General features: G+C 50.4%; 2 protein-coding genes across 2 annotated transcripts; one reads left to right on the forward strand and one right to left on the reverse strand.

The window, feature by feature from the left end:
• Positions 1-263: 263 nt before the first annotated feature.
• Positions 264-3902, forward strand: LOC123445147 (BTB/POZ and TAZ domain-containing protein 2-like). Its single transcript, XM_045122092.1, has 5 exons — positions 264-490; positions 668-819; positions 2034-2361; positions 2961-3268; positions 3351-3902. Exons 1-5 carry the CDS (start codon positions 401-403, stop codon positions 3514-3516), a joined length of 1044 nt encoding a protein of 347 aa, XP_044978027.1. The 5' UTR covers positions 264-400; the 3' UTR covers positions 3517-3902.
• Positions 3903-16812: 12910 nt separating this feature from the next.
• LOC123445148 (BTB/POZ and TAZ domain-containing protein 2-like) lies at positions 16813-20433 on the reverse strand. The gene is made up of 5 exons (XM_045122093.1): positions 20182-20433; positions 19834-19985; positions 18328-18655; positions 17421-17728; positions 16813-17318 (listed from the first exon to the last, which is right to left on the reverse strand). Exons 1-5 carry the CDS (start codon positions 20290-20292, stop codon positions 17165-17167), a joined length of 1053 nt encoding a protein of 350 aa, XP_044978028.1. The 5' UTR covers positions 20293-20433; the 3' UTR covers positions 16813-17164.
• Positions 20434-20715: the final 282 nt, after the last annotated feature.

Here is a 20715-nt window from a genome sequence, read left to right on the forward strand (position 1 = left end):
CAACATGGTATGAATGTTACTTGTCCTCACACCTCAGTACTTCACCTGACGTTTACTTGTTCGTCCACAAACTGATCGACATGGTACAAGCAAACGGAGGAATCTTCCGATCTTCCAAAAGATCAGCAACCTTGCCCATGACATCCGTGGAAATACAATTTCTCTCGGGGGCAGTACTACAAAACGGAACGTTTCGGAGGGGTTCCGTTCCCCGCCGGCTTTCTATATAAGCGTTCGAACGGCCGCAGAGATGAGCCTCCCTCCCTCCTCCTCCTCCTTCCAAACCAACACCACACGCACGCCGCGACATTTCTCAGATATTTCGCCGCCCCTGCGCTTTTCTTCCTTCTTCCTTCCTTCCTTCTCCGCCGCAATTTCTCCTGGTTATCCCTAACACGACATGCCGGAGGCACCTGCACGGGCAGCCGCCGACGTCGACGTCGTCACCTCCAGCGGCCGCCGTAAGGTCGCCGCCCATTCCTCCGTCCTTGTAAGTAGTTCTTTCTCCGGATTCTTTGATTTCTTGCCGCATTACCCTGCCTAGGAGGGCCCGGTCCGATGCTAGCGATCAGGAGACGGCACGTGTGTTCTATTCAGTCGTATGAAAATTTCGTCAGTTCTGAATGGGGATATTGATTCTTGTCCCTTTGTTCGCGTCATCGACCAGGCGTCGGCGTCACCGGTGCTGGAGACCATCCTGGAGCGCCGCCTGCAGAGGCTCAGGGAGAGCGGCAAGGGCGGCAGGGCCGTCGTCCGGATCCGCGGCGTCACCGACGACGTCGCCGCCGCGTTCGTCCGCCTCCTCTACGCCGGCGGCAGGTACCTTGCGCGCCCCTCTCCTCTCCTCTGCTGTCTCCTGACCTGGAATTCCTGCTATTATTTTCCGCACATGCGTTTCTTGCAAGACTGGGTAAGCCAGAGTCTGATACTCTGGCGAGACCCAGTAATAGTAGGCATTAGCACGAGGAGAAAAAACAATCTTTGGGAATAAGTGCTAACATTAACACACGAGGAGCGGGAGAAACACGCCACATGCGTGTGTGCCCCCACGCTGTCAACACAGCCTTCTAGTTCTAGCCTTCTAGAGTAGCTCTCAGATGGTTTAGCCCACCAAAAAAAAGAACTTTCTTTTCATGTCTTGGTTCATAATCATCACGGTCGTGGTAATTCCCAGCTAAATTATGTTACCATAATTGAATGAAGAACACCAAACAGTAATCGTTCTAGTACTTCTGTACGATCATCATCCAACCAACAACCGAATCCAAGGCGAATCCCGAGCAGAAACATTGCATCTCGGGTGTTCGACAGCCCTTGCTAAGACGGGCTGCCAAGATCGGGCAGAGCATTTCCACTCTAGTCGACGGACCACGTCCATCTAATCGGCCAATTTGCAAAGCGAAACTGCGTCCTCACAAGATGGCCGACCCGTCAATTTGCTCGTGGTCGACCAGTCCGCCCGCTAGCCTCTGGGATCTCGTAGATTCAGTGAACCTCCACACGAATAGCTGAATCTCTGTCCCTGTCGCGGCGCCAAGGCGTAGCTAGCTCCATCCAACTTGGCCAAGACCTCGCCGCGCGCGCTCAAGCCACGGCAACTTGGGAGAAAACTTTGCCTCCCGCCCTATCTCGTGGAACGTATCTCCCGCCGAACCAGAACCGCAAGTACGACGGAGAAAGAGAAGAAAGAAAATCAAGTTCAGTTTTCTTACTCTTTTTTGTTTGGTCTGGCTGGTGGGTCAAGTAGCGCCTGCCTAGTTGGAACCTCCCTGCCTCGCCATGGCCACCCACATGTCTCATCTCTGTCGCAGACACGACGAAGTACTACCAATGATACCATCTTCCTGCGTGCTGGCTGCTATGTACGTACTTGCCTTGGGCGAATTGACAAGGAGAAACAAATTCTCGTGGCTGTGGAGATACCCGCACCGTCCAATCTTACGAGAACTGTTCTACTCCACCCAGTTGCCGCTTTGCACGCGAAACAAATTCAATTATGGGTGTCTAACTCGGTGACGTGAACTGAATGCCAGGCGTGGCGAGGGCGAGGGCGATTGCGAGGTGGAGGAGGACGTGGAGAAGTACGCGGAGCAGCTGCTGGTGCTGGCGCACGCGTACCGTGTGCCGTGGCTGAAGCTGTGGTGCCAGGAGGCCATCGGGTCGCGGCTCACCCCGGGCACCGTCGTCGACGCGCTGCAGCTGGCCGACCTCTGCGACGCGCCGCAGCTGCACCTCCGCTGCATGCGCCTCCTCGCCAAGGAGTTCCGCGCCGTCGAGCGCACCGAGGCATGGCGCTTCCTCCGCGACAACGACCCCTGGCAGGAGCTCGACGTCCTCAGCCGCCTCCACGACGCCGACATGGTACGTACCTTGCCTTGCCTCTGAAAATTCCTCCTTCGGTCCGGTCACGTGGCGCGATCGTTGTGATGCGGGGGCGGGTCTGCTGGCACTTGAGGTGAGGTGCCTCCGTGGCCGGTCTGCTGGTGGCATGATGATGATGCCCAAGTGCAACAAAAAGATGGGCGGCCTTGATTAGTCTCAGTGCGCCGTGCTCTGGGGACATGGTGACCATGCCGACCCGGCCTTCCGTGCTTTGGGTTCTGGAGGTGCCCGGCATGTCGCGTCCGTGCGCATTAAGAAATGACGCGAGGGCCTGGTCTGGCCGGTGCGCGAGGTCCCATCATGCTGCACGGGTCGTTGGGATCGGTTCTGTCCACGTCCACGTCCACCCCAGAGCACGCCGAGAGGAATTGCCGGTGAATGTTCACATCTCCGAAACGGTCGTGCCAAACGATTTCGTTCCAGCGCGCGGTCACGGTTATTGCTTATGGCCGCACATCCCCATCAAACTTTTGATTTGACAAAAGTTAAAAATGCGGAACACGTTTATTGGTTCATCATGTCAAGATCAATCCTCTCGGTATTTCTTATGATCTGACCAAGACATTCTATGACTGCAGCGTCGGCGAAAGTGGCGTCGGAAGAGCGCGGAGCAGAAGGTGTACATGGAGCTGAGCGACGCCATGGACATCCTGCGGCACATCTGCACGGAGGGCTGCACGGAGGTCGGCCCCGTGGGGCAGGCGCCGGCCAAGTCGCCGTGCCCGTCGTACGCGACGTGCCGGGGCCTGCAGCTGCTCATCCGCCACTTCTCCCGGTGCAAGAGCCGCGCCACCTGCCCCCGCTGCCAGCGCATGTGGCAGCTGCTACGCCTACACTCCGCGCTCTGCCGCCTCCCCGACGGCCATTGCAACACCCCTCTCTGCGCGTAAGTTCATTCACCCGAACACACAGCTCCGCTCTCTCTCACATCTATACAAACTGAACTCATGTCTTGGGTGATCATGCAGGCAGTTCAAGCTCAAAGAGCAGCAGAAGGATTCCGTGTCAACTTCGGTGTCGGCGAAGGCCGGCGACGGCGGTTACGGCAGATGGGGGCTCCTTGTGAAGAAGGTGAAGGCTGTGAGCGTCATGTCTTCTCTCGGCAAGAGAAGCCCGCCTCCGTGCCAGTGCTGAGCAAAGGATCCCCTCTCGGGGTTGTGCATCCGTCAAGTGCGGCGAGCGGTGGGAGCTCTTCGGCATGGACGCGGTTTTCGACGACCAGCCAGCCGCCAACCGCTGTCCGCGACACGACGATGGCCATCATCTCCCTTGAAGCTCCCACCGGCGGCGTCTCGTCACCGTGCATTTGAGCTGCACGCATGGTTGCGACAGGCAAGGCCACCGAATCGTCGTGCCAGCTCAACTTCTATCGTGAATCGACAACTTGCTGCCAAGCTTGTGGGTATCATCCCTCTGCTTCAACCTGTAAGAGGATTAGAGAGGAATAGAATTAGTGTAATATGGTGTGTGTTGTATTGAGCCTCGAGAGCGATTATATATTTAGAAACATTAAAACTGCATACATAAACAGGTTTTTGCTCCGTTTATAAATAAAGCAACAAACATCGATCATCTTATACACACTCACGCTACAACAACACACGCACACATCCAAAACAGGATACATAGGCGTTGAGCGCAGCAACACTATCTCTAGTACTACAAGAGCAACCGGAGTTCTCAACCGTAAACACGTCACCGCGAAGAGATGAAGCCGCATATAACGAACCGTGTGCTTCAAGGCGACGCCTTCAGGAAAGGTTACGACACCAGAATACCGTCACCGTTTGACCCGAGGATCAGAGTTTCCCATGGAGCAACACGACGCGCAATGAGAGCCGCGGCGACGCCTTCAAGAAGGGAGCTAGCTACGCCGCTGCCGATCCGTCCGAAGATGGATCAGGTTTCACCCCGGGCAACACTCACCACCACCGAACTCCACACCCCTCCGACCAGGCCGCCCACACGGCCATGGCCGCTGGGCAGCACCAAGCAACGACTCCACCCAAGAGCACCGCACTACCACCACCAGAGTCGTCGCCCCGGCATCCAAAACCTTGCCACCACCTCACACGAGACCTGACACACCCAACCAAAGAGACGGGTGCTACCTCTTGAGCTTGCGTTGGTTTTTCCCTTGAAGAGGAAAGGGTGATGCAACACAGTAGCAGTAAGTATTTCCCTCAGTTTGAGAACCAAGGTATCAATCCAGTAGGAGTATCAAGCCAAGTCTCCAAAGTACCTGCGCAAAAACAGCAAACTTGCACCCAACGCTACAAAGGGGTTGTCAATCCCTTCACGATTGATTGCAAGGTGAGATCTGAAGACGGAAAGTGCAACAAAGTAAAAGTGTAGGGCTGAAAATATGATGTGAAGTAGACCCGGGGGCCATAGTGTTCACTAGAGGCTTCTCTCATGATAGCAAATATTACGTGGGTGAACGAATTACTGTCGATCAATTGATAGAACCGCACAAAGTCATGACGATATCTAAGGCAATATCATACATATAGGCATCACGTCCGAGACAAGTAGGCCGATACTTTGTGCATCTACTACTATTACTCCACACATCGACCGCTATCGAGCATGCATCTAGTGTATTGAGTTCATAACAAATAGAGTAACGCCTTAAGCAAGATGACATGATGTAGAGGGATAAATTCATGCAATAGATATAAACCCCATCTTTTTACCCTTGATGGCAACAACACGATGCGTGCCTCGCTACCCCTTCTGTCACTGGGTGAGGTCACCGCACGGTATGAACCCAAAACCAAACACTGCTCCCATTGCAAAAATTATAGATCAAGTTGGCCAAACGAAACCCATAACTCGAAGAGAATTACAAGTATATGAAATCATGCATATAAGAGATCAGAAGAAACTCAAATAAGATTCATAGATAATCTGATCATAAATCCACAATTCATCGGATCTCGACAAACACACCGCAAAAGAGGATTACATCGACAAGATCTCCATAAAGATCATGGAGAACTTTGTATTGAAGATCCAAGAGAGAGAAGAAACCATCTAGCTACTAGCTATGGACCCAAAGGTCTATGGTGAACTACTCACGCATCATCGGAGAGGCAATGGTGTTGGTTAAGAAGCTCTCCGTGTCCGAATCCCGCCTCTGGCAGGGCACCAGAACGTGCCCCAGATGGGATCTTGCGGAGACAGAAGCTTGCGGCGGCGGAAAAGTATTTTCGTGGCTCTCTCCCGTGGTTTCAGATTTTTCGGAGATTTATAGGCGGAAGAAGTAGGGAAAAGGAGCCACGGGGGGGGGGGGGGCACAAGCCTGCTAGGCGCCCCCCCAGGCCGCGACTAGGGGGCTTGTGGCCTCCACCGAGACCCTTTGCCTTGGTTCTCAAGCTTCCTACGTATCTTCTGTTTCGGAAAAAATCTTTTCGGAGGTTTTGTTCCGTTTGGACTCCGTTTGATATTCTCCTCTGAAAAAGGTCAAAAACACGGCAAAAAACAGGAACTGGCACTTGGCACTGAGTTAATAAGTTAGCCCCAAAAAAGATATAAACTGCATACAAAACATCCAAAGTTTGACAAGATAATAACATGGAACCATCAAAAATTATAGATACATTGGAGACGTATCAAGCATCCCCAAGCTTAACTCCTGCTCGTCCTCGAGTAGGGAAGTGAAAAAGACTGAATTTTTGATGTGGAATGCTACCTACCATTTTTTGCCCTTTGTAACTTCTTTCATGTGACATGAATGTTTAAATCCATAAGATTCAAAACAATAGTTTGCTATTGACATAAAAACAATAATATGGAAGTTTTATTCCTCTTTGAATGCCTATCATCTTTAGGACTACTTTCATAGCACAAGCCAACTACCAAGTTACTCAGAGAGAGCACTCTCAAAAATATATAAGTGAAGACCGAGAGTTCTTATTTCTCAAAAATATGACACCGTCGTGCTCTAAAAGATCTAAGTGAAGCACTTAGATCAAAGTTATCTAGCTCAAAAGATATAAGTGAAGCACATGTGAGCTAAATTGCCTAACTCAAAAGATATAAGCGAAGCTCAATGAGTATTCTAGCAAATTCACGATGAGTGCATGTCTCTCTCAAAAGGTGTGCAGCAAGGATGATTGTGACAAAAAAAAAGGAAAGGACTCCTATAATACACGACGCTCCAAGCAAAACACATATCATGTGGCGAATAAGAATATAGCTCCAAGTAATGTTACTGATGGATTGAAGACGAAAGAGGGGATGCCTTTCCGGGGCATTCCCAAGCTTAGGCTTTTTGGAGTCCTTGAATTTGGCTTGGGATGCCTTGGGCATCCCCAAGCTTGATTTCTTTCCACTCTTTATCCCACTGTCCATGAGAACATCACCCAAAACTTGAAAACTTCACAACACAAAACTTAAACAGAAACTCGTGATATCATTTGCACAAGAAAACAAACTACCACCTCTTTAGGCACTGTACAAACTTGATTTCTATTTATATTGGTGTTAGATTACTGTATTCTCACTTTTCCATGGCTAGTACCCCCGATACTATCCATAGTTTCATCAAAATAAGCAATCAACACAACAAAAACAGAATCTGTCAAAAACAGGCCAGTCTTTGGCAATCTGTATACTTCGTATACTTCTGGTATCTCAAAACTTCTAAAAAATTACGACAATTTGAGCAATTGGCATATAAACCAGAAGAAAAAAGAATCAACTCAAAATCTCTCTCAGGATAAAAATGAAAAATAATTTCGTGAGTGAAAAGTTTCTGTCTTTTTCAGCAAGATCAAACAACCATCACCAAAACTAGTCATAAAGGTTTTACTTGGCTTAAACACAAAAATCACAATCATAACAGAATTATGATGTTGTGGACACAACAAAACAAAAAGCAAAGATAAATTCAATGGGTTGCCTCCCAACAAGCGCTATTGTTTAACGCCCTTAGCTAGGCATAAGGCGATAGAATCACGTATCGTCGTCTTTGGTGCTCAAATCATAAGTAGCCCTCATCATGGATTCATAAGGCAATCTTATTTTCTTTCTAGGAAAATATTCCATGCCCTTCTTTAATGAAAAATGAAATCTAATATTCCCTTCCTTCATATCGATGACAGCACCAATAGTCCTTAGGAAAGGTCTACCAAGAATGATAGGACATGTTGGATTGCAATCAATATCAAGCACAATGAAATCTACGGGTACATAGTTCCTATTTGCAATAATAAGAACATCATTCATCCTTCCCATAGGTTTCTTAACAGTAGAATCCGCGAGATGCAAATTAAGAGAGCACTCATCAATGTCATTGAAGCCTAGAACATCACAAAAAGACTTTGGAATCACGGAAACACTAGCACCCAAATCACACAAAGCATTGCATTCATAGTTTTTGATCTTGATTTTAATAGTAGGTTCCCACTCATCATGAAGTTTTCTAGGAATAGAAACTTCCAATTCAACTTTATCTTCAAGAGATTTCATCATAGCATCGACGATATGATCGGTAAAGGCCTTGTTTTGGCTATAAGCAAGTGGAGAGTTTAGCATGGATTGCATCAAGAAAATACATTCAATCAAAGAGCAACTATCATAATTGAATTTCTTGAAATCCAAAGTAGTAATTTCATTACTACTCAAAGTTTTGATATCCTCTACTCCACTTTCAATGCTTTTAGCATCAAGATAGGTAGACTCCGAATCATTGGGGCGTTTTTCAACCAAAGTGGATTCATATCCAGCCCCATCATCATTAGGTTTGACACTAGAAAACAAGGATTCAATGGGAGTAACACCAAACACTTTAAGATCTTCGTAATTCTCCTCACATATTTCAGGTTTAGCAGCCATTTTATTGACTAAGGTAGCCTGTTTATTAGAAATCTGGCCTAAAATTTTTTCAAGACGAGCAAACTGAGAATTTAGCGCAAGGAATTCTTTGGCCATATCATCAACTTCTTTATTCATAAAAGCCATAAAATAATTTTGCTCCTTTAGTTCTCTACGGAACTAACTATTATAATCAAACTGTGTAGACATGCAGCCTTTAACACTAGTTTCAATCTCTTCCAACCTTGTGTAGTAAGCATCATAATCCTTTGGTTGGGCCATACAGGTCTTAGTAGGCAGACAAGTGCACAGGCGAGCAGAAAGCAAGCCAAAGAAAAGGGCAAACGAAAAGGGCAAATATTTTTGTCAATTTTTGTTTTTCAGAAGTGGGGGAGAGGAAAATGAGAGGCAAAAAAGTAAATGCAAGAGATGAGTTTGCGACGGTTACTTGGATAAGCTTCACTTAGAATAATCCCAGATGCCAGAGATTGACACGTTGGAGGAAGACTATTCTTGACTTGATGCTCCCCGACAACGGCGCCAGAAATTCTTCTTGCTGCCTCTTGAGCTTGCGTTGGTTTTTCCCTTGAAGAGGAAAGGGTGATGCAGCACAGTAGCAGTAAGTATTTCCCTCAGTTTGAGAACCAAGGTATCAATCTAGTAGGAGTATCAAGCCAAGTCTCCAAAGTACCTGCGCAAAAATAGCAAACTTGCACCCAACGCTACAAAGGGGTTGTCAATCCATTCACGATTGATTGCAAGGTGAGATTTGAAGGCGGAAAGTGCAACAAAGTAAAAGTGTACGGCTGAAAATATGATGTGAAGTAGACCCGGGGGCCATAGTGTTCACTAGAGGCTTCTCTCATGATAGCAAATATTACGGTGGGTGAACGAATTACTGTCGAGCAATTGATAGAACCGCGTAAAGTCATGACGATATCTAAGGCAATGATCATACATATAGGCATCACGTCCGAGACAAGTAGAACGATACTTTCTGCATCTACTACTATTACTCCACACATCGACCGCTATCCAGCATGCATCTAGTGTATTGAGTTCATAACAAACAGAGTAACGCCTTAAGCAAGATGACATGATGTAGAGGGATAAATTCATGCAATAGATATAAATTCCATTTTTTACCCTTGATGGCAACAACACGATGCGTGCCTCGCTACCCCTTCTGTCACTGGGTGAGGTCACCTTACGGTATGAACCCAAAAGCAAGCACTTTTCCCATTGCAAGAATTATAGATCAAGTTGGCCAAACGAAACCCACAACTCGAAGAGAATTACAAGGATATGAAATCATGCATATAAGAGATCAGAAGAACCTCAAATAAGATTCATAGATAATCTGATCATAAATCCACAATTCATCATATCTCGACAAACACACCGCAAAAGAGGATTACATCGGATAGATCTCCATGAAGATCATGGAGAACTTTGTATTGAAGATCCAAGAGAGAGAAGAAGCCATCTAGCTACTAGCTATGGACCCGAAGGTCTATGGTGAACTACTCACGCATCATCGGAGAGGCAATGGTGTTGATGAAGAAGCCCTCCGTGTCCAAATCCCCCCTCCGGCAGGGCACGAGAACGTGCCCCAGATGGGATCTTGCGGAGACTAAAGCTTGCGGCGACGGAAAAGTATATTTGTGGCTCTCTCCCGTGGTTTCAGATTTTTTGGGGATTTATAGGCGGAAGAAGTAGGGCAAAGGAGCCACGGGGGGCCTAGAAGCCTGTTAGGCTCCCCCCCAGGCCGCGGTAGGGGGCTTGTGGCCTCCCCCGGGGACCCTTTGCCTTGGTTCTCAAGCTTCCTGAGTATCTTCTATTCCGAAAAAAAAAATCTTTTCGGAGGTTTTATTCCGTTTGGACTCCGTTTGATATTCTCCTCTGAAAAAGGTCAAAAACACGAAAAAAAACAGGAATTGGCACTTGGCACTAAGTTAATAAGTTAGTCCCAAAAAAGATATAAAATGCATACAAAACATCCAAAGTTTGACAAGATAATAGCATGGAACCATCAAAAATTATAGATACGTTGGAGACGTATCAACGGGAGAAAAGGTCTGACCTTTCGCACCCCTAGGAGACCCCCAGCGCTGAGACCCGATAGGCTAGCCAGCACTAGCCTTCATCGACCCATGTGGAGCCCCGAGCGCGAGACGAGCTTGGTCCTGCTGCACCTTGCGCGAGACAAGGTCAGTCCTGTTGCATCGTGCGCGAGACGAGCCGGTCCTGCTCCACGTGCGCGAAACGAGGTCGGTCTTACTGCACGGGGCGCGAGACGAGCGATGAACTGCAGCACGGGGTGCGAGACGAGCGATGAACCGCAGCGGGTCAAAAAGGTCTGCACGTAGACGAGCCGACGCCGGAGAAGCCGGTCGCCGCCGCACGCATATCTGTCGAGCCATCGCGATGCGCCCACGACATCGGGAGGCACCATGGTGGACCTCCCCGCGCCGCCACCCATGACCGTAGCGACGGCCATGCCCGGCCACTGCTCTTCCCGCGTCCCCGACGAGCTCCAAGCACCAGAGCCGTCGGGCATGCACCACCTTTGCGGAGGCGCCGCCGACCGACCCGCAGCACCAGATCCAGCCGGATCCAGCACATGCCACCTCCCGAGATGGGAGCACCACAGTCTCCCCGTCGCGGGCGAGGCCCAGGACGCCAGCCACCCGGCAGCCCCGCCAGCCCGCCGCTGCGCCCCGTGGCCGCCCAACGCCGCCACCCGAGGTGTCCGCCCCGCACCGGAGCCCCACGAGCAGAGGGGGAAGATGGGCCCGCCACCGCCGTGCCCACCGGGCTTTGCATGAGAGCGTGCACCATCGGCGGCAGGGAGAAGGGGAGGGAGTCGGGTCAAAGTGGAGGGCGGCTAGGGTTCGCCCTCGGCGCGCACGGGCGCGTCGCGGGAGGGGGAGGGAGGGAAGGGGGAGAGCCTCACCGTCAAGGGAGGGGAGGAATACTTGGCGAACATAAGATCCTTCGTTGTTACTAGATCCATTCTTTTCCCACTTGTCCATCGATCTCGATGCGATGAGGCGGTTGTAGCAGCCAGGATGTGCTGCCATCGCAAGACCTCAACGGGCCACTTGCAAGAGTCCCTCCCCCTCGTCCTCACTCCAACCTATACCTGGGCCAAACTCGGGTCGGGCCGGGCCTCGGGTCGGGCCTAAAAGAGCCCGTGGTACAAAATGCAGGCCTGAGTCTGACCCGACTCGACCGTCGGGCCTAGTTTTGGGCCCAAGCTCAGCCCGAACCCGACCCGGCCCGACCGCCGGGCCTAGTTTTTGGGCCCAAGCCTGAAGAAGCCTAGCCAGGCCTGACGTAGGCGTGAAGTCTGGTTTTTTCAGGCCCGAGCCCTGCCCAGTAAGCCCGGCGGGCTTAAAATCTAGGACCGAGCCCGACCCATGGGCAAGGTCGGGTCAGGCCGGGTCGGGATTTTTCGGGCAGGGTCGGGTCGGACCGACTGGGCCGGGTTTCCCATGGTCAGGTATACTCCAACCCATCGACTCGCTCGTCTGCTCACTGCTAACCTGGTTATTTCCAATTTTGGTAGCGATTGTGTCGATGCCCCGTGTTCCAGTCGGTAACCAGAAGTATTCCACTTCCAGCACACCTTCCCCACGCCTCCTTCCACTCATGCTATCACCGGATGATTTGAAATTGGGATCTAGTATTGATACAAGACTTGGAGGGCAACGAGCCTTCTAGAGATAGATGGAAACAATTCATGTCTAATCTTGTGTATTCTCTAACTACCAAATGTATTTGTTAACATCCTTTGTACTCACCTCCCCATAGTCGCAGCGGTAGCATCACATACGGTAAGACTAAAGAGAAACCAAAGTTAGAAGTTGATGGCCTGACATCCCTCCGTAGTCGTAGCGGGAGTGCCATGAACGGTGTTGTATCGTCGACGCGTTGTCTGCAGACAAAGATGGCGAGTTGCTCAAGTGAGGTGATAGACTTTTGTGCTGATGTCAAGGTAGCCGAGTGCATATGACGGTGTAGCCGTGATCAAGACGTTGTGGTCGAGGTAGCCGTGCAAGGTATGTCGTGGTCGATTTTGATTCATGGTTGCCAGTGTCGAGGGAGCTGCACATGGAGCCGTGGGTGCAAGGAAGTGTCGTGTAGTTAAGGATAGTGTGGTGCGTTTGGAAGAAAATGGTGACGTAATCGAATTAGTCGTTAAGAAGAGTGTCGATGCCAAAAACGATGTTGTCGAAGCCGTTGTAGACGAGGCGCCGCACCGGATTTTCCAAGCCCGAGGATACGCCGAGTCGAAGGCATGTGTTGTGTTACCAACATCGGGCATGCATAGACGAGGACCATCACGAAGTGTGCACCATGTTGGAGGGACCAATAGAGAGTGCCTCCATGACACTTGCGGCGCTAAACGACATTGGGGGAAAAGGTGTTGATTGTCGGTGCTAATTAAAAGGTGGATCTCGGGTAGAGAGTCCCCACTGGTGATCAAGGCACAATAGTAACAGAAAGTAAAGAGGACACAATATTTACCCAGGATTAGGCTCTCTCAAAGAGATAAACCCTACATACTACTTGTATTGTAGTGATTGTGGATAAGGTACAAAGTAAATGATGATCTACCTCGAGATCATATGAATGTGTTCTAGTCTCTAGAAACCTTGCCTCTATGGACTAAACCGCACAGATTATATAGGCACCAGGGGTATCTAGGGTTACAAGTATGTCGGTTGCAACTAGGGATAACTTACCGATCATTTGAATATGCCTTGAATGCTAACCCAAGTGTTTGGAGGATTTCATCTTGAGTACGCCGAGGTCTAGTTTATGCGACCTATTCTTGAGTTGTTGGAGTGTCCTTGAACTGCCTGATACGTCCATTTTGCATCACGTTTTTCTACTATTATTTATAATGTTTTGGATCACTATTTCACTTTGTAATGCAATCCTAATGTATTTTCTCTCTTACTATGCAAGATCTATATGAAAAGGGAATTTGTAGATAGCTGGAATTCAAGGTATAAAAAAGCTAAAACAAAGGTCGCTATTCGCGGGAGCTCCAATCGACCTGAAAAGTTATGGAGAACTTTTTCAGGATGAAGCTCCGCCGCCTCGAGGCGGAACCTGGGCAGAAGCGCTTTTGCTCTCTGGTGGAGTGATTCCGCAAGGGATACTTCATTCTGGGAGGGGGAAATCGAAGCCTTCATCGTCACCAGCACTTCATCGTGAGAGGACTCATCTCCATCAACATCTTCATCATCACCATTTCATATCAAACCCTAGTTCATCTCTTGTATCCAATCTTTGTAGCAAAACCTCAGATCGGTACATGTGGTTCACCAGTAGTGTTGATTACATCTTGTAGTTAATGCTAGTTGGTTTACTTGGTGGAAGATTGTATGTTTAGATTGTCAATTACATCTTTATTATCTTTGAACATTAACATCCTTTGTGAGTAGTTCTTTGAGTTCCTTAGGACATGGGATAAGTCTTGTTATAAACTATTGTAAACTGATTGTTCCTTTGTGGCATGTGTTCCTCGAAGAGATATTATGGACATGTCACCCCTTGTTGATCTAAAGAAGGGGGGGGGTAAATATCTCAAAGTTGCTCGAAAATTACAGATTTCCAAGATCAACATAAAGGCAAATATGTTGGCACACGAGATTGCAAAGTTTAGTTCTCATAACAGGTTTGATGTTTTTCTTCTTAATTCTGTTCCGCCCTGCGTGGAAAATTTGGTAATGAATGATTGCACGGATGTATTAAGTTAATTAATACATGGTGGGGGTTTTCAAAAACATATCCCACGCGCCGCTGTCGGAGTATCGTAGGAATCCTTAGCTTGAGAGGCTCTTGACCGAGGACCTCTATGTGGTCCCACCCAAGAAAAAGGAGCGGGGCCCGAAGACCAGGGCAAACAACCTGGCCACCCGAGGAGGAGCCTTAGATCCCCCAAAGGAGAGTACTCAAAGCTCCCACTCCAAGTTCAACACCGATGAGGAGGGGGAAGAAGAGGAGGATCTCTTCTTCACATTAATAGTGAAGAACCATAATGCACATTCAGTCGCGGCAGCTCTGTCGCGCTTCACATTGCTAGTGCTAGACACTAAGGTTTTGCTTGGGGTAGCCACTGGATCATGGCGATGCTTGGATCGTGACTCCGGGCACGAAGGAGACTGTTTTTCTTCCTCACTCTCACCCGAATCGTCTTCACTCCCCTCGTTGTCTTCAGCATAGTCGTTGTCAACGCTGTCACCTTCGCTTTCCCCATCGATGTCAAGCTGAGCCCCATTGGGTACAGGTGAATGCATGTTTGTCCACTCTTGCAAGTTACAAAAGTAGCAAAGTCAGTCGGCTGAAGATTCAGTCACTCGACAAAGATATGAAAGTAATCAGAATAGAAATAACGCACCAGATTCCGTGGCATGTTTTCGGTAGAGTAAGGCAAGATTCGCTTGGCTCCTAATGGATTGTCGCAGGCTCCAGTGATGATTTTGAGCCACCGAGCTACAGTTTTCTGAAAAACCTCCTCTGGGTGCGACCGAGTGGAATACTCTGGGCCCGAGTAGTGCCACATGGCATGATCCCTCGCCTCAAGAGGCTGAATACGCCGACCAAGGAACGTTTCGAGCAAGTCCATCCCCGTCACTCCGCCACGAACCAAGTTAACCACCTCATTTACCAACATCCCCACCTGAGTCTTCCCATTATCGAACATGTTTATCGTCCTAGGAGCACTCGGTCGCTCCAAGGTGAATGGGGGAAGGCCAGTCGACAGGTTTGGAGATGCAATATCATTACAGTAAAACCAAGTCGATTGCCAGTTCCGGACTGACTCAGGAAGGGTCATCTGAGGGTACGTACTCCTACTCCTATTTTGAATCCCTAGACCACCGCACAGCTGAATGACATGAGTCCTACTATCGCTTGGGTTTGCTTTCTTCACTGCTTGGGAGCGCAGTGAAGATGTGTTTAAATAGTCTCCAGTGAGGAGGACAACCCAAAAAGCATTCACACAGCGTAATGAATGCAGCAAGATACGCGATGAAGTTGGGAGGAAGATGATGAAGTTGCACACCAAAATAATGCACGAAACCGCGGATAAAAGGATGAGGGGGCACAGAGAAACCTCGCTCAATGTGAGTAAGGAGGAAGAATCATTCCCCTTTGCGGGGCTCTGGCTCAAGCTCTCCTTAAGGCAACCTCCACGACTTTTCAGCCACCATCCCGCGCTCAACAAGCTCCAGAACGTCCTCCCTCCGGACAGTTGACGGGAGAAAATTTCCCTGGATCCACCTTGGCGGGAGTGTAGATCGACCGCCTCCCTTCTCCGACCTTCCGCCCTTCTTGGCGTGCTTGAGCTGGCTCGTTTTGCCCTTCGTCATTGCCGCGGCGGTAGAGACGAATCAAAGCAGCAGCTGCGAGGCACATGTGAAGAGGAAGCAGAGGAAAATCAGGGGAAAGCGTTGCTTCAACCCTAGCGCTGACCAGATTTATAACCGCCCGAGTGAGTCACTCACTAGTGGACCCGTCAGATCTCTGTCTATCCCGATAACAGAGGAGACGCGATACGTGGCGATAAGGGTGGTGCGATAATCGAGGCGTTGGTGCCCCCACTTGCCCTGATTGTTGCGTCATCATCACGCAGCGCGTGCTAACTGAAATTTGGAATCCCGTGAAACCGGACCTCACATAGTGATCTGTCAAATCTCAAGATCTCGTTACCCACTCAGATCAACCTCAATGCTTAAATTCATTCGGGCGTGCTTCACTATAGAATCGATCAGGGTGAATGACGAAGACTTCAGCCGACACACAGTTCTATCAAGCTCGAAAGTACGTTCAAGATCGGTATGCCTCGACAGAATCTGCATCGACCCCTTCCTCACTCGAACCCCGATCCATTCAGAGACTAATGATGGGGATATGTACCTAGGGTAAGGTCACAAGTCTGACCTAGGTGTCCTACCTAAGGATAGCTCATTATTAACTTGAAGGTCACAAGGAAGATTCTGAATGGATATCCATGGCGTCTAAGTCACTTGGTAAGAATCACTCGGAGTATGTTCCCCTTCACTCGACAACCAACTTCCATTCGGAAGAAACCATTCGACACAGAAGACCAGAAGCCACTCCAGAGAGGCCAACAGGCGAGCGTTCGGCTGGTCGTAATGAATAGCATTAATTACGCACGTTATCAGTAACGTACCCCTTTAAACCATATTGATCGAACCCTTAAATGACGGGCCTTGATCAGGGGTAGCGCACTCTATATAAGCCACCCTCCCCTCTCGCATAAGGGTTCGCATCTGTAATACGTATTCCACACCGCAAAAGCTCTAGAGCACTGAGACGTTGGGCTGTTACCTCCACAAGAGGGGTCTGAACTCATACATCTTGCGTACAAGCTTGTCGTAGCTAGAACTCTGTCCTCTTCTTTCGTACTCTATACCTCTACTATCAGGTTCATTCCCACGACACCACCACCACCACCCCGAGAGGCTGCCGGCTGAGGTCTGGGTCAGTAGTTAATGTGACAACCCTGAAACAAATCATTCAACCCCTTGTAAAGTGGAGGCAAATCATCAAATCCCACAGAAAAATAGATACCTTGCAACTTCGTTCCATATTTTAGGATTGCAAACTTTGTTCCCTATTCTAATATCGCAGTGCAGGCAGTATTTTACAACAAATTTCCACCCGTTTCCTCACTCGCCCAACAAAAGAATAACACTACATTTCAAAAAAATAAATTAACACTACGATTGATATAACTATAATGTACATTGCTCAATAGAGAGATTACACATCGGAAAGACGGGCCAAAAATAGCCCGCTTTCACTACACTCGTACGCTACATCTAGCTACCTGTCCCAGGCTGATGCTAGCTGCGATTGCACAACATTCGACCAGTTCTGAGAGAGGATCCTCGCTAACATACATGCCATTCGCTCAGGCTTAGCAGCACTGAGAGGGAGCGCTTCTCTTGCCGAGAGAAGACATGATGCTGACAGCCTTCACCTTCTTCACAAGAAGCCCCCACCTGCCGTCGCCGCCGTCCCCGGCCTTCGCCGACACCGCCTCCTTCTGCTGCTCCTTGAACTTGAACTGCCTGTATGGTCACACGAGATCCATTGCAACGTCAGAAATGGGTTCAATTTGTTGTTTAGATGTGAGAGAGAGCAGAGCTCCGTGTTGGGGTAAATGAACTTACGTGCAGAGAGGGGTGTTGCAATGGCCGTCGGGGAGGCGGCAGAGCGCGGAGTGTAGGCGTAGCAGCTGCCACATGCGCTGGCAGCGGGGGCAGGTGGCGCGGCTCTTGCACCGGGAGAAGTGGCGGATGAGCAGCTGCAGGCCCCGGCACGTCGCGTACGACGGGCACGGCGACTTGGCCGGCGCCTGCCCCACGGGGCCGACCTCCGTGCAGCCCTCCGTGCAGATGTGCCGCAGGATGTCCATGGCGTCGCTCAGCTCCATGTACACCTTCTGCTCCGCGCTCTTCCGACGCCACTTTCGCCGACGCTGCAGTCATAGAATGTCTTGGTCAGATCATAAGAAATACCGAGAGGATTGATCTTGACATGATGAACCAATAAACGTGTTCCGCATTTTTAACTTTTGTCAAATTAAAAGTTTGATGGGGATGTGCGGCCATAAGCAATAACCGTTACCGCGCGCTGGAACGAAATCGTTTGGCACGACCGTTTCGGAGATGTGAACATTCACCGGCCATTCCACTCGGCGTGCTCTGGGGTGGACGTGGACAGAACCGATCCCAACGACCCGTGCAGCATGATGGGACGTCGCGCACCGGCCAGACCAGGCCCTCGCGTCATTTCTTAATGCGCACGGACGCGACATGCCGGGCACCTCCAGAACCCAAAGCACGGAAGGCCGGGTCGGCATGGTCACCATGTCCCCAGACCCAGAGCACGGCGCACTGAGACTAATCAAGGCCGCCCATCTTTTTGTTGCACTTGGGCATCATCATCATGCCACCGGCAGACCGGGCACGGAGGCACCTCACCTCAAGTGCCGGCAGACCCGCCCCCGCATCACAACGATCGCGCCACGTGACCGGACCGAAGGAGGAATTTTCAAAGGCAAGGCAAGGTACGTACCATGTCGGCGTCGTGGAGGCGACTGAGGACGTCGAGCTCCTGCCAGGGGTCGTTGTCGCGGAGGAAGCGCCATGCCTCGGTGCGCTCGACGGCGCGGAACTCCTTGGCGAGGAGGCGCATGCAGCGGAGGTGCAGCTGCGGCGCGTCGCAGAGGTCGGCGAGCTGCAGCGCGTCGACGACGGTGCCCGGGGTGAGCCGCGACCCGATGGCCTCCTGGCACCACAGCTTCAGCCACGGCACACGGTACGCGTGCGCCAGCACCAGCAGCTGCTCCGCGTACTTCTCCACGTCCTCCTCCACCTCGCCTTCGCCCTCGCCCTCGCCACGCCTGGCATTCAGTTCACGTCACCGAGTTAGACACTTAAAAATAATTGTGGTTTTTTGCGCATGTCCACTCACAATCACCGAAAATACATCCAAAACAAGAGCACGGAGGAGCAAGTTGGCCATGGAGGAGCAAGGGAGGTTCCAACTAGGCAGGCTCTACCCCTAGCTCACCCCACCCACCAACCAAGACCAAACAAAACAGACAGCGAGAAAAGAAAGAAAGAAAGAAAGAGGACGACCAAACTTGGCTTTTTTCTCTGGGCCGTCGTACTTGCGGCTCTGGTCGCACGCAAGTTGCCGGGGTTTTGTATGGCGCAACGAGTTTAAGTGCTATGCGTGTGTCGATTCTGGATGAGGTGGCTGTGTCGTCTCGTCTATCTTGTTCTTGTGGCGAGGCGAAATGAACAGGTTGGCCTTGACGCCGCGACAGGGACAGAGATTCAGCTATTCGTGCGGAGGCCGGTGCACTGAACCTACGAGATTCCACGGGGCTATCGGACGGAAGGGTCGTCGATCGCAAGCGAGCAAGTTGCCGGGGGCGTGTGTGGCTCGGCGTTGGCCGGCGACCGGCGAGGCTCCGGTGTTCTCGGCCTCTGTGTGTGGCTGTGTCGAGTCGAGTCGACTATCTTGGGAGGAAGCCATTTTGCTCGCAAATTGGCCAAGGATCCGTCGACTAAACGGGAAATGCTCTGCTTGCTGCTGGGGAACTACTCCTACCGACGAACTTTGTCTTTCAAGATGCAAGCTATACATATAAAACGATAACAATTCGAAAACAAGCACAGTATTTTGCGTAATTGATTCAATTATGGGGACATAATTTAGCTGGCAATTACTACGACCGTGATGCTTATGAACCAAGATGCTTCCATTTTTGGCACCTAATTAAACCATATGAGAGCTGGAAGGGCCGTGTTGACAGCGTGGGGGTACACACGCATGTGTCGTGTTTTCCCCCCTCCTCGCGTGTTAATATTAATATTAGTATTCTTTCTCCTCGTGCTAATAATGCTTAATGCGTACTACAGTATATATCTATTAGTCTATTACTGGGTCTTGCCAGAGCATCAGACTCTGGCTTACCCAGGGTTGCAAGAAACGCATGTGCGAAAAATAATAGCAGGAATTCCAGGCGAGGAAACAGCAGAGGAGAGGAGAGGAGAGGGGCGCGCACGGTACCTGCTGCCGGCGTAGAGGAGGCGGACGAACGCCGCCGCGACGTCGTCGGTGACGCCGCGGATCCGGACGACGAACCTGCCGCCCTTGCCGCTCTCCCTGAGCCTCTGCAGCCGGCGCTCCAGGACGCTCTCCAGCACCGGCGACGCCGACGCCTGGTCGATGACGCGAACAAAGAGACAAGAATAAATATCAGAACTGAATTTTTCAGACGACTGAATAGAAGAACACATGTCGTCTCCAGATGGCTAGTGTCGGAATTCATGGACCGGGTCGGTCATCCCAGGCCGCGTGCCGGCGGGCAGGGTAATGCGGCAAGAAATCAAAGGGGCCGGAGTAAGGACGACTTACAAGAACGGAGGAATGGGCGGCGATCCTGCGGCCGCCGCTGGAGGTGACGACGTCCACGTCGGCGGGGTCTCCGCGGCCGGCGCCGGCTGCCCGTGCAGGTGCCTCCGGCATGTCGTGCTAAGGATAACTGGGGGAGATTGCGGCGGAGAAGGAAGGAAGGAGGAAGAAAAGCGCAGGGGAGGCGAAATATCTGGGAAATGTCGCGGCGTGCGTGTGTGGTGTTGGTTTGGAAGGAGGAGGAGGGAGGCTCATCTCGGCGGCCGCTCCAACGTTTATATAGAAAGACGGCGGGGAATGGGGACCCTGCAAAACGTGCGGTTTTGTAATATTGCCCTCGAGAGACATCGTATTTTCAGGGGTTGGCATGGGCATGGGCATGGGCACGGTCGCTGATCTTTTGGAAGATCGGAAAAGGATCGGGGAATTCTTCCGTTTGCTTGTGCCATGTCGATCACTTTCTGAACGAACACGTAGACGCCAGGTGTATCAGTGCTGACCAAAGAAAGAATGTGCCAAGAAATGACAAGAATTCAT

The sequence above is a fragment of the Hordeum vulgare genome, chromosome 3H, assembly GCF_904849725.1.
Source record: "Hordeum vulgare subsp. vulgare chromosome 3H, MorexV3_pseudomolecules_assembly, whole genome shotgun sequence".
Taxonomy (NCBI): Eukaryota; Viridiplantae; Streptophyta; class Magnoliopsida; order Poales; family Poaceae; genus Hordeum; species Hordeum vulgare.